The sequence below is a fragment of the Phyllostomus hastatus genome, unplaced genomic scaffold (assembly GCF_019186645.2).
Source record: "Phyllostomus hastatus isolate PE091 unplaced genomic scaffold, TTU_PhHast_1.1 phas_scaffold_1066, whole genome shotgun sequence".
Lineage (NCBI taxonomy): Eukaryota > Metazoa > Chordata > Mammalia > Chiroptera > Phyllostomidae > Phyllostomus > Phyllostomus hastatus.
In genome coordinates, this window is record NW_025334004.1 from 9,187,766 (window position 1) to 9,205,855 (window position 18,090).

General features: G+C 41.0%; 1 protein-coding gene across 2 annotated transcripts in view; it reads left to right on the plus strand.

The window, feature by feature from the left end:
- The first annotated feature begins 1,133 nt into the window (after window positions 1-1,133).
- ENTPD1 (ectonucleoside triphosphate diphosphohydrolase 1) overlaps window positions 1,134-18,090 on the plus strand; it is a 108,769-nt gene continuing 91,812 nt past the window's right edge. For both annotated transcript variants that reach the window (XM_045854322.1, XM_045854324.1), the window contains exon 1: window positions 1,134-1,938. In XM_045854322.1, coding sequence (XP_045710278.1) covers window positions 1,923-1,938 — 16 coding nt within the window. In that variant the 5' untranslated portion in view covers window positions 1,134-1,922. The remainder of the gene's footprint in view (window positions 1,939-18,090) is intronic.

Sequence of the window (18,090 nt, forward strand, 5' to 3'; positions counted from 1 at the left end):
AAATAACGACATTTTGGTCAACAGACTGCATGTACAAAGGTGGTCCCATAAGATTATAATGGAGCTACAAAATTGCTATCCCTAGTGATAACATAACCATGGAAACAGCATAGTGCAACACATTACTCAAGTGTCTGTGGCGATGCTGGTATAAACAAAGCAACTGCATTGCCAGCTGTGTAAAAGTGTAGCATGTACAATTACATACAGTGCGTAACACTTGATAATGATAATAAACAACTATGCTCCTGGTTCGTATATTTACTATATCATCTTCTTACTGTTATGTTAGAGTGTACTCCCACTTACATAAAAAAAAGTTTGCTATAAAACGGTGTGCTGTGTTATGCGGGCAGCAGCCTCACACATCCCGTGTTTAGAGTGTTTCTTGGTTGCATCATTTTGTCTTGCACTTGATGTAATCTGTTGTTTAGTATAGTAACGTGCTGTGCAGACTTGTACCTAGAAAAAATGGTCTTTACCATAGAAGCCAAGTGTATAGTAGGCTACCCCATCTAGATGTGTGAAAAGGCACCCTGTCATGTTGGCACAAGGACAAAATTGCTTAACAGCACAATTCTCAGAACATAGCATGTGTCATTAAGTGGCACCTGACTATGTAGTTAAGAATATATTTTCTATATAGGAGTCAAATACAATCTTCGATGGTTAAAAATGTACTGGCTTACATGAAGAAAATGTCTTATGGTATATTTGGATTTAGAAAAAAAATTCTCCTGCTGGAGAAGCAATGCAGAAAAAAAAACATGAACTGGGAATTAGGAACCAGATCTATATTCCTGCTTTGCTGCCATTCATTCATTCAACCATTCATCAAATATTTACAGTGAGCCTGCATGGTGGGAGAAACTGTATCAGGTTCTGGTGAGTGTAGTTGCAAATAGGAGAGACCAGCTGCCTGCTCTTTATCTTTGTGAACACGTGGCCTCACTGTTCCACGACTGGAACCTTGGTTAGACTAGATGTCTGACGTTTCTCTCAAACATAAAAGGCTAAGGTTTCTGATGGCCTCTTCCAGGGAGAGGCTTCCCAGGCAGCCGTGGGACTTGAGGACTTACCTTTCTCTCAGAGCGATTAGCTTTTGTCCTGATTTCAAAATAACTTCACATACAGTTTTGAAAATCTTTTGGTCAGTGTCTTATCAGCTTTTGGGTCATCTTGGGAAAGCCTGGGGGAGGCAGTTCCTGCTCAGAAAACTTCAGAGGCAGGAGTAATAGTTCGGAAGAAAAAAAAGTGTACAACTTGGGTCAGCACAGCGCTAGAGCTGTTCCCAGCAAGCAGCCTCCTCGCTGTTCCATCAAGCCTTCCCTCCAATTACAGGACTTCTGCCTCAGCGTCCTGGTCCGTCGCTTGGGTGATCCATTGCTTCTCGGGTCTAATAAGCCTCGTAAAGGGCTTGCTCATCAGGAACCAGAAGTGCTCAGCTTCTTGGGGCGGGAAGAACTGTTCTTGCATCCCAATTTTCCCAGTGGGTATCAAGGTAGCAAGTTTCTTGTTATCTGGCTTCAAAATTGCAATAAGTAAATAGCATTTCTGCTTGCAGCCAAGATACATTTTGCAAGGGGGTGGGGGAATGGGTTTCTGCAACAATGAGAGAGGAAGAGAGCGCGCGCGAGACATTTGAACACGAATACCAAAAGTTACAACCCTGGGAAGCGTTCTTGTAGCTTCACGGAAATGAGCAGCTGGGCTTTCCTCGCCACGGCCAATCTGTCGTTTCCAGTCAATGAAAAAGACTGAGTTTGAGGTTCCTTCCTAAACGGGACGATTTAGCCCCTCCCACGAGCCGGAGGGTCTGTTATATCTCTGTTCCTTGAGTACCTCTCTCACTGAGACCGACCACAGCAAGCAGAGACTGAAAAAAAAAAGAGCAAAGAGGAAGAAAACAAAAGCTGCCAATTATGGAAGATGTAAAGGGTAAGAGCAAAATTGATTTCATCCGAATCTTTAAAAACAAAAAAGAAAAAAAAAGAAAACAGAGGAAAAAATAAAAATCCAAAGCCCAGACCAAAAGCAAGTACTTGAAAAACCAAGAGGCAAAAAGCCCTAAATGAACTTTCCCACCCCTCTCCTTCTGAGAGGAGGCAGAGAAAGAACTTTGGGAAACTTTAAGACTGCAGAGCCCCGCGGTGGTTGTCTAGAATGGCTCTTGAGGCAGCTGAAGGGGATCATGAATATTCATTACCACTTGTATTCAGATTTTTTTAAAGAGGTAAATGACTTCTTCCGTCCCCTTGCAGTTTAAGAGGCAGTTGCCTCATTAATAGTCCAGAGTCGTCTTGCTTCGGTCGGCGTACCTCAGCGTCTTTGCTTGAAGATGCTGGGCTCAATGTGCAGATTTGTTTTGTTCTCGAATTTCCTGTGTGCTTTCCTGTTGTAAAATTAGCAAAGGCTTCTCTGCAGGGAGTTAGAGAAGTTAATGTAGCAAGAGGCTGTCACAACAGGACCCCCGAGTATGTCTTGCAAAAGACAAATTTCTTGGAAGGAGTCTGGGAGTGTGTACTTGTATGGAAGGGGAGGGGAGAAGCAGGGGAGAGAAGGGATGCAGGGCAGGAGAACGGTTTTATCTTAAAAAAGCAAGGCATATTTGACTGCCTATATTTAGATTTTGTATAAAAACTACAACAGCAGCCTGCTTTGCACAAATGGGTGTGCAGTCTCTGTCTTTTACCTCTTTTGGTCATTTTCCGCGGGGACGGAAAGCTAGCTGCTTGCCGGTCTGTGGGAGCCAGGAGGAATCTCTGCAGCAGTGTGGGTGTGTGAGGTTGCAAAGCTTCTTCATCCTGTCTCATTTCTAGTATCCTCACACGTTTTATCACGTAGAATGTGGAGGAATGGGATGAGCAACTGGCAGACTTCTTAATAAGGATAATAATGATAGCTGTTAACATTTACTGAGTCTTTGTGCTGGGAGCTGTTCTAAGCGTGTTACACGTGCCATTTATTACTTACGTTAACTTATGAAATGAGTGCTACGTTACCATCCCCATTTTATAGATGATGAAGTTGAAGTAGTGGGAGAATAGCTGGCCTCCCTTGGGATCACACAGTAAGTGGTGAATTTGGATGCAGGTGGCGGGACACAGCATCTGCCCGCTGGCCTTTCTGTTCCCCCCACTCCCAAGGCTCTCACTACTACCGACCCCGTTAGTTCCAGGTTTGCAAATCCTTGAAGCTACCGGTGTAATGTTACTGGTGAAACTGCATGTCTGCGAAGGAATTTGTGCTTTCCATCAAGTTAACATACTTTTTTCTCATTTGGTATTCATGGTCCTTTTCTGTGGTAGAACCTAGGTATTGTCATAATTACCTTTGACAAAAAGGAGAGGCTGAGGCCAGGAGGGGTTAGGTGACAAGAACCGCACAGCGAAGCTATACCAGAAATCCCCGCCTCTGGCTTCCCCTCTAAGCAGCAAGCCCAGTCATCAGTGTATTTTTGTCCCCATCTGAGCCACTTTCAGTTCCCCAAAAGACCTTGCTTCTTTTCTTGCCTCCAGGCTGTTGCTAGAAACTTACCTCTTTCCTGAAGGCTTATCTGGCTCTCTCCTTCCCCTTTAGTCGGTAAAAATGAAGGGATAGAATAGCAGCTACCTCATAGGGTTATTGTAAGGACTAAACGAGGGATTCATGCAGTGTTCTCTGAACAGGGTCTTCTGCCTATAGTATATACTCAATACCCGTTAGCTGTTGCAATCGCTCCTTCAAGCCTCATCTTAGTTGTTACTTTCCTCTTTAAGCCTTCTCTAACCCTTCGAGCCTTGGATTAGGCTCTGCCTTGGGTGTTTCTACAACACCTCTGAATGTCTAAGGCGGCTGGTCACACTAGTCTACATTGCTGCCCTCTGCATTGCCTCCTCCCTCCCCCAACTATAATTTCTTTACTCACCTTTGGAGCTTCAGTATCTAGAGCAATGTTTAGCCTATAATGGGCACTCGACGAATATTTAGTAAACTAAGTATTATTTTAGTTGATGCTCATCCTAGAGTCAGGAGGCTTGTTAAAGAGGCGAACTTGAAGTTTGTTGTGGAGCTCCCGCTGGTACATACAGCTCCTGTGCAATTGATAAAGACAACCCTCTAAGTAAATGAAAAACAAAATGTGTCCTTACTAGGCGGGCGACATTCAAAGCTGATGCGGCGCCGAGCCAGGGCACCCAGTTTGGCCAGTCTTTCAGATTCTTCATAGAACAGCCTCACTCTCTGAATAGAACATCTGGTTCCAGAAATAATGCCTCTCCAGCCCCATTTTATAGCATAGTCTAAAACAATGGGCTCTGGTAATAGAAGAAAACAACTACCGAGGCTGGCCCTGGGTAAAATCATGAAGTACATTAAATTTGCTTCTAACGCCCTTTCTTTCCTCTTCTTGGCATACCTTCAAACCAATTTGACAAATATTATTGTGTCTACCATTTGTAAGCCGCTATGCCAGATGTGTGTGATATAAACAGTTTGCTCACAGTCTAGCGGGAAAGACAGGCACATATACAACCAACTCTAATTAAAGCCAGACTTGGTAAAGTGCTAGTAATAATAGCTGACATGGATTCAATATTTATTATGTGCCAGGCACTGTAATTTTTTAATGTATTGTCTCATGTAATCTTCAGAATATACCTATGGTATGGGGTTCTGCATCTGACAGCTGTGAAGGGAAGTTACATGGACAAGGTCACACAGTTAGTAACAGGCAGAGGAGGAATTTAGATCTATATAGTTAGCCTACAAAGCCGGAGGTGCTAATGCAGATGTTCTCCTACCTCCCTAATATCTGTAATACAAATCCAAAGAAAATGCCATGAGAAACAGCATAGGGAGTGATGATTTCTGGGAGAACTTCTTGAAGATGACATTTCAGTTGGACCTAGAAAGATGAGTAGAATCTGGTGCCCAAAACAAGCCCCTTCTGAGTCTGAGCAAAATCACAGCCCAGATTTAAAAGTTAACAGCTCTTTTACCTTTTCCAAGTTCTGAGCAGGGAACCTATTTACATGTTCGTCCCGGAGATTTGGTGGCAGAAGTCCAAAGTTCAGCCCTGACTGTAAATTTGGGGATTACCAGGCCTTGACTAGTGTGGCTCACTGGACTGGGCACTGTCCTGAGAACTGAAAGGGTGCTGGTTCCCTTTCTGATCAGGGCACGGGCCTGGGTTGCTGGCCAGGTCCCCATTTGGGGGTTGGGAGCATGTAAAAAGCTACTGATTGATGTTTCTCTCACACAGCAATGTTTCTCTCCCTCTCTTTCTCCCTCCCTTCCCCTCTCTCCAAAAATAAATAAAGTCTTAATAAATTTGGCATTACCAGTCATGTAATAAAATAAACCTTTACAAAGTAATCAGCTGCATATTAAATAATTTCCTTAATCATAATTATCTTGCATGGTCATCAGGCACATGTGGCAAATAGCTTTTACAAATGCCAGTGATTAATTAGTCTTGCTTTTACTTGGCTAAACTGCATTTTAGGAGTATTTTCTCCCTTGCATTGTCTTTTGGGTTGCTTCTGCACTCTCTTTAACCAGTGAGTGCTTGTGCCCAAGGGCATTAGCATGTAATCCCCCTTTGAGGTGAGTGGTGCTAGACTCAGCCTCAAAGAGTGGTGAGACCTGGGACAAGTCACATAGGGTCTGTTCTGTTGTGAGGTCTGTTCCCTGCCACAGTTTGGAGCAAGGTCAATGTTGAAGGCAGCCTGTGTGGGGAAGAATCATCAAACCTCTTGATGGTTGCATGGAAGTGTACAAGAACAGAAGCACTAGCTTTGTCTTGGTGACCGTGTGCGGGTTCTGAGGCAGTGTTTCTCAAACTTTAACAGGCATATGTGTCCCTGGTGATCTTGTTAAAATGCAGATTCTGATCCGGTAGCTCTGGGGTGAGGCCTGAGATTCTGCATTTCTAACAAACTTTCAAGTGGCGGTAATGCTGCCCCGCTATAGGCCACACTTTGACTAGCCATGTTATAGGGTCCTTGCGTGCCTTAATCTCAGGGTTTATTTTGGTACCAAATGACCATCCAACCATCACTTTGAGTCATTGATCAGCTATGTCATTGCAGGATAATGGGAAGCATCGTTCATTCGCTCATTCGTTCATTCATTCATTCATTTCTTTGTTCATTCATTAAGTTAATACACATTCAGAACAGGACATGGAGGCCCCCAAGTTGTTATGCAAGAAACAAGTCTGAATGTTCGCCGCACAAAACTATTATGTATCAAAAGTCTCTGCATTGGGTTTTCTAAGTATCTCTCACTTTTTCTCCATAGCTCCAAGTTTTCCTAAACTAGTTTTATGACCTGCCTTGAACCCGAGAATCTCTGGAGCAGAACATTTTGCCTCCAGAACCCTTTGCTGGGCGATTGGAATGTCAGGGAACTGGGGTTAGCAGGGACTCGGGCCTCTGAGACTGGGAGCAGCGTGCCTGGGGCGTTATCTCCACCCTGCAGGAGTGAAGGCGGAAACATCCCAGGTGCAAAGGAGGGAAGAGAGGACTGACAGAATTTCCATAGGTTTGAAAAATTGAAGGAATCATTAGGAAAAAGAAACTGTTGGAGAAAAGAACATGGGAGAATTTGTCTGACATGCCTTTATCCTGCAGTTTTTGTGCTAGAATATCAGAATGACTTTAGAGACCCAGGAACAATGGCAGTACATTCCCTACAGAGAGAGGTGTTTCCTTTCAATTTACAGGGATAATGTAGACAGTTTCAGGTCTGTAAGGGTGTAAGTAATATGGCACATGTCCATTAAAGGAAATGTGAAAACACACATTAGAGGAGAGAAGAAAATAATCACTTATGACAATACGTTGGTGTATTTCCTTGCAAGTCCTTTTACTGAATACTATGCCTGGGTTGTTTCTCTCTTTCAGCAGTTACTTGACTAGGACCTTGGAAAATTAGGAGATGGCATTGCAATCATTAGGCTGCATGTATGTACAATTTGCAAGCTTGGCTTTTAGTGTAGCACAAAAGCACTTTCCATCTTATAGCATAGTCTTTGTTAGCATAATTTTCATAGTTAACATCACTTATGTAAATATTATGTAAATATTATGTAAATATTCTGCTGTTATCGAACATTTAGGTTGTGACCATTTCCTATAAACATCTTTGTGTGTGACATTGTTCAATATTTGGGTGGCACACTCAAGACAAAGTCCTAGAAGCAGAATTACTGGGTTAAAAGCTGTAGATGTGTTTTGAAGTTCTTGGTCACTTTTGCCAAGGTGCCATCCCTAAGAGTGGATCCTTCAGCCTCCCACAGGCAGTTCCTGTTTTGCTGCGTTTTTGACAGTTTTGGTGTTTTTGTTCTTGTTTTTAAAATAGTCTTATCTACTTTTATGTTGTTTTAATTTGTAGCTCTTTAATTACTAGTAAATTTGATATATTTTTACATAAATTCTTCTTTTGTATTGTGTATGTTTAAATACCTCGTGTGTTTATTATTTTTTGGATTTTATGTTTTTAAATTAATTTATGTGAGCTTTTCGTAAAATAAAGATATTCAAGTTTTTCTGCCGTATTTGAAATTTTTTCACTGAATCTTCTCCTAGTGCTTTGTGCAGAGACTTATAGCTAAGGATACATTCAATACATGTTTTATCTGTGGTGTTGTAGTTGTCAAAGTAGCTTGATATTGTATTTTTAATGTCTCTTTAACCCATGATAATAAATTTTTAAGTTCCAAGTAATTGTTATTTTTGTTTAAACCATTAGTTTTAATTAATTTTTATTTTATTTCATAATAGAGAACATGATTTTATGGTTTCTGAAGCTTCTTTGTACATAAGCATGTAGTGAATTTTTATAAATCTATGAACACTTGTGAATAAGATATAGTCTGTTTTTAAGACATAAAATTGGATATTTATAAATCTACACAGTCATTTCAATTACATGGCAGTCCTTCTCCAACCATGATTTTCTTCTATGCAAAATTATAGTATATATGCATTTACTTTTGTATACTTTTATTGATACCTATGATAATTTCAGTTCTAGGAAAAAAATGAGATGTGAATCCTTTTTATAGCAGTTTATTAGAAAAGGAGGGGTAATGGAGAGTTGGGAATATAAAAGGAATGTAAAGTGATGCAGAAAGGAGTCTTACAAAATAAGGTTTTGGGAGAGATAAGAAAGGAAGATAAAGTTCTCAGATAGCATCTTAAGCAGGTGGGCCTTGAATAGTTACGTACCTTTAAAGGTATGGAATGGGTATGTGTGAAAATTACCAGTCCTTTTCTTCCCAGCTAACCATGGCAGACTCCAGGAGGTCAGAGTCAGGAGGTAGGTATATTGGCAGGATTTGGGAGGTGGGGGTCAGAATTTCTGAACCATGAAATTGGAACAGTATTACTCAGTGGATACAGAATCAGACACTCACACAAAAAGACATCTGAAGTAATGATGTGTCACCAGCAAAATAATTTTTTAGACATTGCACTGAAAAGATAAGGTAGGGAGGACCTGAAATGTTTCCAGGGAACAAGAGTTGGCAAATAGAAATTAATAATGTGGTACTCATATTTTCTAGTGTAAGCTATATAAAATGTTGATACTATATTTTGATTAATGCCCTTTTATTTCTTTGTTTTGCTAATCTTAGAAACAATCATAAAGACTTTTTTATATATTTCTCTTTCTTCTTTGTAAATTTTTAAAAAATTGATTTTAGAGATATAGAAAAAGGGGGAGAGAGAGCGAGAGCAAGAGAGAGAGAGAGAGAGGGAGAGATTTGTTGTTCCATGTATTTATGCATTCATTGGTTACTTCTTGTATGTGCCCTGGCTGGGTATGGAACCTGCAATACTGGCGTATTGTGTGATGCTCTAACCAACTGAGCGACTTGGCCAGTCCTTCATTTTCTTCTTTTTTGGGTTGATATAGTAACTGGTAGGCTGCAAAGATTATAGCTAGACATCTAATCCCTAGATGTCTGAGTGTTACCCTTATATGGAAAAAGAAAAGAATTTGGGATTTGATTCAATTAAGGATTTTGAATTGGGAGATTATCCTGGGTTATGCAGGTGGGCCCTAAATGCAGTCACAAATGTTCCTATAGTTGGGAGGAAGAGGGAGACTTTTTTTTTTTAGTTGGAATATCACTGGATTTATTTATTTATTTATTTTTTAAAATTTTATTTTAATCATTGTTCAAGTACAGTTTTTTCCCACTTACTCCCATTCCAACCCACCCACCCAACCCTCCCCCTTTCCCCCCCATTTCCCCCCCACCCCTAGTTTCTGTCCATGTCTCTTCCAAATTTGTTCCTGTAAACCCTACCCATTCCCCCCCTGAAATTCCCTCTTCTCTCCCCTCTGGTCACTGGAGGGAGACTTTTTTAAAATTGAGTTTGTTGGGGTGACATTGGTAACGAAACCATACAGGTTTCAGGTGTACAACTTAACAAAACATCACCTGCGCACTGCCAAAGGTGAAGTCTCTTACCACCCCCATTTATCCCTCCTTTGCCTGTAAGTATGAGGGTTTATTTCTGGACTCTCAGTTCCCTTCCACAATCCACAGGTCTATCCTTGTGTCAATTCTACACCGTCTTGATTACTATAACTTTGTAGTGCTTTGAAATCAAGAAATATGAGTCTTCCAATTATGTTTTCTTTTTTCAAGATTGTTTTGACTATTACAGATCCCTTGAATTTCCATATGAATTTTAGGATCAGCTTGTCGATTTCTACCAAAAGATGTATCCTCTGTAAAATATTGGCTTTAAAATCCAATTTTATTATCTGTTTTCATTGAGGAATTTAGCTCAGATTTACTTTACTGATCATTCTTGTTTTATTCTCCTTAGTGTTTAATGTTTTCTCGTATAGTGCTCTTTGCTATATAGACTCTGGACTTTTGTTTCTTTATATATATATTTCTACAAAGCTGTGAATAACAGACATTTTATTTTTATTCTTATCAATAGATATCTTAAATACTAAAAGAAAAACATTCCTGAACTCAAGTTTATCTTAATATCAAAATAATGAACAATAGTAGCTTTTGACTCTGTTATGAAAGATAAGAATTCAAGAACTTCTGTTTCCTGTGTTTTCCTTTCTTGTTTCATTTAAACTGATGTTATAAATTGCAATATTAAAATTTTTTTGATATATTCTATTGATTATGCTATTACAGTTGTCCCATTTTTCTCTCCCCTTTGTTCCCCTCAGCCCTGCACACCCCCGGCACCCCCTGCCCCCACCACCAGTATTCCTCCACCCTTACTTCATGTCCATGGGTCATACATATAAGTTCTTTGGCTTCTATGTTTCCTTTACTATTCTTAACCTCCCCCTGTCTATTTTATACCTACCATTTATGTTTCTTATTCCCTGTACCTTTTCCCCCATTCTTCCCTCTGCCACTCTCTGCTGATAACCCTCCACGTGATCCCCATTTCTGTGATTCTGTTCCTGTTCTAGTCATTTACTTAGTTTGTTTTTGCTTTTGTTTTTAGGTTCAGCCGTTGATAGTTGTGAGTTTGTTGTCATTTAAATGTTCATATTTTTTATCATGTTCTTTTTCTTAAGTACCTTTAACATTTCATATAATAAGGGCTTATTGATGATGGACTCCTTTAACTTGACCTTATCTGGGAAGCACTTTATCTGCCCTTCCATTCTAAATGAAAGCTTTGCTGGATAGAGTAATCTTGGATGTAGGTCCTTGCTTTTCATGACTTTGAGTACTTCTTTCTAGGCCCTTCTTACCTGTAAGGCTTCTTTGGAGAAATCAGCTGATAGTATTATGGGAACTCTTTTGTAGGTAACTGTCTCCTTTTCTCTTGCTGCTTTTAAGATTCTCTCCTTATCTTTAATCTTGGGAAATGTAATTATGATGTGCCTTGGTGTGTGCATCCTTGGGTCTGACTTCTTTGGGACTCTCTGAGCTTCCTGGACTTCCAGGAAGTCTATTTCCTTTGCCAGATTTGGGAAGTTCTCCATTATTGTTGAAATAAGTTTTCAATTTGTCGCTCTTCTTCTTCTCCTTCAGGTACCCCTATGATTTGGATGTTTGAATGTTTAAAGTTGTCCCAGAGGTTCCTAAACCTCTCCTCATTTTTTTTTGAATTCTTATTTCTTCATTCTGTTCTGGTTGAATGTTTATTTCTTCCTTTTGTTCCAAATCGTTGATTTGAGTCCCCGTTTCCTTTTCTTCTTCACTGTTGGTTCCCTGTGCATTTTTCTTTATTTCACTTTTCATAGCCTTCACTTTTCCCTCTATTTTGCAACCATACTCAACTAATTCTGTGAACATCCTGATTACCAGTGTTTTGAAATCTGCATCTGATAGGTTGGCTCTTTCTTCATCACTTAGTTCTGTTTTTGCAGCTTTGATCTGTTCTTTCATTTGGGCCATATTTTTTTGTCTCAGCATGCCTGTTATGTTATAAGGGGCAGAGCCTTAGGTGTTTGCCAGGGCAGAGCAACCCACATCACTGCGTTGTGGTGCTGTATGTGGGAGAGGGGTCTGAGAGGGGACAATGCTGCTTGCTCAGCTCTTGGCCAGCTTTCAGTCACTTTGCCCACTACCCACAAGCAAATTGGACCCTTCTGGTGCTAATTCCCAGGTGGGTGGGCTTGTGTTATAGGACCCTGTGGATCTCTCCAACGAATTCTCCTGTGAATCTGGAAGTCCCTCCCGCTGCTGAAAACCCCACAGCTTTTACAGCCAGGGGTTTTGAGGCTTTATTTCCCTGTGCTGGAACCCTGGGTCATTCAGTCTGTCTCTCTCCCCAGTTGTTCCTCTAAATTTATCTGCACTCGAATGTGGAACCACCTTGTCCACCAGCCACCCTCTTGCTCGCCGTGGTCTGGCAGCTACTGCCCCACTCACCTGGTCCTCCAGCTGCAGCCTTGCCATGAGTCCTCTCCATCAAGGCTGCCCATCTCTGCCCCTCCTACCGGTCTGGATGAATGTTTCTTCTTCAGCTCCTTGGTTGTCAGACTTCCATACACTTTGATTTTCTGGCAGAACTGGTTATTTTTTGGTTTTAAATTTGTTGTTGTCCTTCTTTTGGTTGTGTGAGGAGGCAAAGTGTATCTACCTGTGTCTCCATCTTGGCCAGAAGTCTGAAAATTCTATTAGTCATTTGTTTCACAGGGCTTTAACTTTTTATTTAGATATTAATAATCAAATTCACCACTCCATGCATTTAGTTGATTTCAAAATAGTTCTTTTCTCACTATGCCTTTCCCCATTCTTGAGGTCTTAATTTTGGTTTCTTTCATAATGATCTGATAGGAATACCAAAGTAATTTTTAGAAAGGGTATCAATGTGATAAGAGAGTGACAACTCATCTAAATATAGAAATTTTATCTCCCTTAAGTAATTGGAGATAGTCCTCTATTGGCTTGAGAAATTTGATTCTTTGAGGACAGCTCTTTTTAACCTGAATATCTTTCTTTTTTCCTTCCCTTCCTTTCCTTGCCCTGCTCTTCCATTCATTCCCTTTCCTCCCCTTCCTTTCCCTTCCTCCCTCCGTGCCTCCTTTCCTTCCTTCCTTCCTTCCCTCCTTCCTTCCTCCCTCCCTCCTCTCCTTCATTTATTTTTCTTTGTATCCTGAGAATATTTTCCCAAGATTGTATTCTACTTTACTAATTCAATTTTCCTTAATTATCTCCAGTATAAACTTTCATTCAATTACAATGTTTTTAGTTTCCAAGAGATCTTTTAGCTTAGTTTGCTCTGTTCTCACAGCAACATTCTCTTGTAGCTAACTAAAAAGTAAACAAAGAAAGATTTCCCATTCTTTCTTGCGTCATATCTCTTTTGGAAGAAAGATTTTCCTCTTTTATTCTTTCTACTTTGTTGCAAAATTTATCTAATCTCTGGCCTCATCCTTGAAAGAAAAGAGATTATTTTTGTGTGTGCATATAAATGAATGTGTGTATATTCACCTTATTCTAAAAGGATCTAAGGAAGCTCTATGGAGGGTCATTGACATCCAATGTTAGAGGGTTTGAATGCAGGGTCTGCCCTTGGCTCCCTCAGATTCTGTTTGCATCCTAGAAGAATACAGTCACCAAGTGCATTCATTCGCCTTCCATTGAAAGACAATCTTCTAGTCAGAAAAGCTCATTCAGATGTAAGAAAGACAAAAGTCCTATCATCATATAGTCATGTTTCAGAGGATAGAGGGGCTAGTCAGAAGTCTGTCAATATTGTTTTCCAGAGACAGAAATATGTTCAGAAAGGACCCTTCTCTGGTCCCGTTTTCTTGCTTTTGCCTGTTCATCACTGAGAGCAAGCCTCTGTTGAGCTGGTGAGTGAGCTCCTGTTTCATTTAGTACCTTGTGGTGGATACCGGCCAGCAGTATCCATCTCTGCTGCGGGTGCTCGTTGAAACACGAGAAAAACATACACAGAGACAACCAGGTCCTGTGGGGAAATAGGAATGGAATGGCCACTCTCTCTAGTGGGGAGTACACGCCTCGTTTCCATTCCCAAACAGATTTTTATTGAGAATACAGACTTAGTTTGTGGATTCACAGTGTGGCAGAAAAGATAAAAAGAAGTAGGTGACTTACAAAGGTGCAGACAGAACTCCCGCTGTGATTCAGGGCAGAGATTGGAGTTTTAATATTTGAAAGGAGTAACAGGGCTCAAAGGGCAGTTTTGGTTTCCTGTCTATGCCTTCAAATTCTAATCTAATAACATCCTCCAGCAAACAGATCTCACAGGATCTTGCATATTCTATGTCCCAGGCCTGATTACCCCGGGGGTCCGCCGTCTCTGGTCTGGGCTGCACCGCTCTGCTATTTCCGCAGGCCTGAGTTAACAGAGAAGACAAAGGCAGCCAGGAGACTTGGATTTCTCACATCTAAGAATGAGGACTCAGGCTTTGACAAAGCCAAGGGGGCGGGGGTTGATGTCGATCACCCCTTCATATCCACAGACCCGAGTTTCTTCCCTTAGGGCATTCCCACATGATCATGTCTGTCTTAGATTCATTCTCTTTCCCAGCGAATTATTACCTGTCATTGACTGCTGATCATGCAAAGGGAGCCAGGCATTAGAACAGGCAGCGTTCATGCCAGGGGAATAAGTTTTGTCTCCTTAGTGACTCCTGGTCTGGGGGTCTTTCACTCAGCCTAAGTCACGGTGGATTACAGCTTACTGAGACCAGGCAAGGCGATCCCCAACAGTACCTTGCCCAAGTAATGCCTTTTGTTGGAGATCACTTGTAAAGTTTCTTTATACTTATGGTAGACATATGGCTGCCAGTTTAGAGACAACAACCAATACCCAAACAAATAAAATAAAGAAAGACTAAACAACAAACCCAAGATTTCCCAAAGACTTCCCATTCCACTGTGCTGTTTTTTCCCCATAATGAACTTTTGTTGTTCCCAAGTTAATGGGTATTGGAAGGGCCAACTAAGTCCTCTATTTACTTGGCCCTGGTCATGCTGTTCTGTCTCAGAAGAGGCGATACTGGCCATTAGTGTCATTTCTTAATTATAATGGGGAGAAAACCCATTTCTTTTAGGATACAGATGCAGATTTTTCACAAGAATGTGGGAGAGTATGGCAAAGTATTTTCATTTATGCTATCATTATACATAAGATTTGGTCATAAGATTTGGCTTTGTGTGACTGGTGTTAGTTTAGGGAATGAAGCAAGAAGTTGGTGAGCAATGGGGAGAGACAAATATTGGGCTCCTGCAACAGTCCAGTAGTTGAGAGATGATGGGGACCTGCACCTAAGGCATTGAATAGTGGATGGGTGGGAGGGGCAGGATTTAGACACTATTTCCAAAGTAGAGTCTGAGTTAGAGGGCTAGGTGGTTTGTTGGGAGGGAAAGAGAGGAAGATGTCAAGATGATCAAGTTTATATTTGGATGGTTTGGTCAATAAATGTTTGTATGTAAGGCTGGGAATGGTGGAGGGGAGCAGACTTGAGCAGGGAGGAGGCAGAATAGTTCATCTTAGCACGTGCTAGATATGAGTGTTTATACATTAAGGAAGAGATCTTATGTTGATTGCTAGAAATTTGGGTCCAGAGCTTGGGGAGGTCTGGCCGAAGTTGAGAGATAATGGAAGTTGGGGTTGGAGCATGGAGTCAGTGGTTAAAAGTGTGAGTACAAATAAGTCACCCTGGGAAGTGCAGAGAATGAAAACAAGGAGGATGAAGAATGGGACCTAAGGAAACACAATATTAATTAAAGGGATGGGAAGAGAAAGAATTTAAGAAAAGAGATTCAGAAGGAATGCCTTAAAAGGTGTTTTCTTGAGAAAGCCAAGGAGAGAGTCTGAATCTTATAGTCAAGGGAGAGGGGGTTTTGAGAACCATACCAAGAAGTGCCAGAGTTGCAGAGTAGGCAAGAAAGAAAATGAGAATAGGTATTCATTTTCTCCTCTTCTAGCATACCTCCCGCTGTCTATCCCTGCCCCACAGTGTAATTAATGTTTTTGGGAATTGGAATGTATTTTATGTTTCCTACCTACAGTCTGTACTCTCCCCCACAAATGTAAAAACCTCTAATGGTACCTTTTACAGAGGAAGAAATACAGTGATTGGGTTTGAAAATTTGGTGCTTATAAGTGTCCTTGGTGAAAACAGATTTAGTCAAATATTTAGTCATATTAAGAGGTTTAAGAGCAGAAGTTAAGAAAGCAGGAACAGTGAGTTGGTGGAGGGCAGGAGAGAGCCAACTTGTGGGATGAGTTGGATCAAGGGAAGACTGTTAAAGCTGGAGTGAATTTGCATTTGTTTGATGGAGAAGAGCCAGCAGAATGGAGATGGACTCTTTCATTCAACAAATATTTGTTGAGCAAAGAGTATGTCAAGCACTTTTTGAGCCACTGAGGATACAGCAGGAGACAAAACAAAATCCTTAACCTCATGGAGCTTATGTGCTGGCTGGAGGGGTGAGGGGAGACATATAATAAGCCAAAAAAAAAGTAAAATGTGTGGTATATTATGTGATGATCAGTACTAAGGAGAAAATTAAAGCAGGGAAGGGGGAATAAGAAATGTTGGGAGATTACAATTTTAGATAGGATGGTAGGATAGAAGGTGCTTTTGAAGAAAGACCTTAAAGAGGGGATGAAGTGACTGTCTCCAGGAAGAACATTCCAGGCAAGCAAGTACAAAGTCCCAAAGAGAAATTAGGTGTTTGAGGAACAGCAAAGAAGCCAGGGTGACTGGGTGGGAGAGAGCAAGGAAGTACGAGCTGAGAGGTTGGTTTGGCCTAAACAGACCTTCCAGTGCCTTGCAGGCCATTGTTTAACCTTTGCTTTTACTTACAGTGAAATAGGAAATCACCCTGGGTTTTGAGCAGAGGAGAAACTTGATCCAAGTCACATTTTGATAGGATTACTCTGGCTGCTGTATAAAGAACAAACTGAAAGGAGGCAAGGGCAGAATGGGAGAGACTAGTTGGGAGAGAACTTCTATAATAAAGGTGAGAGATGATTGTGTCCAGTTCTGGGTGGTAGCAGTAGAAGTGGTGAGAAGTGATTGGATTTTGGATCTATTCTGAAGACAGAGCCAATAGTATTTTCTGATGAAATTTGGCTGGGAAACAAAGGGAAAAGGAAACTGACCCCAGAGTTTTGGGCCCTGCAAGAAACTAAAAGGGTGAAGTTGCCTTGAGCTGAGATGGAAAAGGCTGTAGGAAGAAGAGGTTTGCGTGGGAAGATCAGGATCTTGATTTGGATGTTTTAAGTTTGATAAGAAGTGTCCATTTGGTAAGAAATGCCTATTTGACATGGAGATTTTGAATTCAGCAGATGAATATGAATATACAAGTCTGGATGGAGTTCAGGGGAGAAGACTGGACTGGAGATACAAATTTTGGTCATCGGGTGGTGTTTAGACTCAGTGAGATTGGATTTCAATGTAATAAGACTGGATGAGAGCACCAAAGGAATGAGTGTACAGAGAGGAAAGAAGTTTCAAGGACTGAGCCTTGGGATGCTCACACTCTAAAGGCTGGGGACAAGAGGAGATACCATCCCGGAAGATTGAAAAAGTGTGTGTGTGTGTTGGAGTGAGGGGCGGGGAATAAACTAGGAGAGTATTGTGTTCTGGGAGCCAACCAAAGAGTATTTCACAAAGAGGAAGTGGTCATCTGAATCTATTGCTCAGATCATGGGTCGAATCAGTGAAACTGGCTGTTGAATTTAGCACAGCGGAGGTCCATGGTGGTGCTGATTGGAGCATTTTTAGTGCAGTGCTGGGAGCAAAATTCTCACTGGAGTTAATCCTGTTGCTTCTGCTTCCCTCCATTTCCTACCTCTCTACCCCTTCCCTGAATTAAGGAGAAATAAGTGATATCTGAAGAACATGACTGAATGTGAGGTTCCTCAAAGGAAATTCAGAGTCATGGTACCAGAAAAAGGGGAAGTGGACTCTCGAACAGACAATGCAGCATATGTTCACTTCAGCTAGAAATAGTCTGTTTCTGTCCTGTGTATCCTTTTTACGGCCTCTACCATCAGCTATCTGTAAACTGTTTTAGGGATGGAAACTTTTATAGGAAGGTATATAACCTGCTGCTGGAAGACCATCCAGATTGCAAACATTTTCTGTGAAAGAAAAGCTAGAGTCTCTAGGGCCAGGAAGTGTGGTTTTTACAAAAGTGTCTTTCTAGTGAGTCACTCCAGGATTCAGGTTGTGAAGACAGCTGCAAACTCCAGGCTTCTACCTGCTGTTGCATTCCCCAGACTTGCCTTATAGTTTCAGAGGGTATATCCGTTTGCAAAACCCAATGATTTGGAAGACTTTGCACTTTAAGGGAGAACTTGGGTAAGCTAGGAGTAGGAAATCACAATTTAAATGTGGTCTAGGTATCCCTGCATTTGGCATTTCAAAAGGACTCAGTGCTGGAAGAAACTGGGGTCTTCTCAAATCTCTTCATTAAAATAAAATTAATTACATGTGCTACCTTAAAATTACATAAAGAATACAAGTTTATTGTGAAAATTTGGAGTATATAGAAAGCAAGTAAGAAAAATAAAAAGCTTCTGTAAGTTCACTACTGACAATTCTTTGTTAGGTAACTTAATCCTTTGTTATGTAACCTCCCAAACTTTATCTTATCTTCCTCCCTCT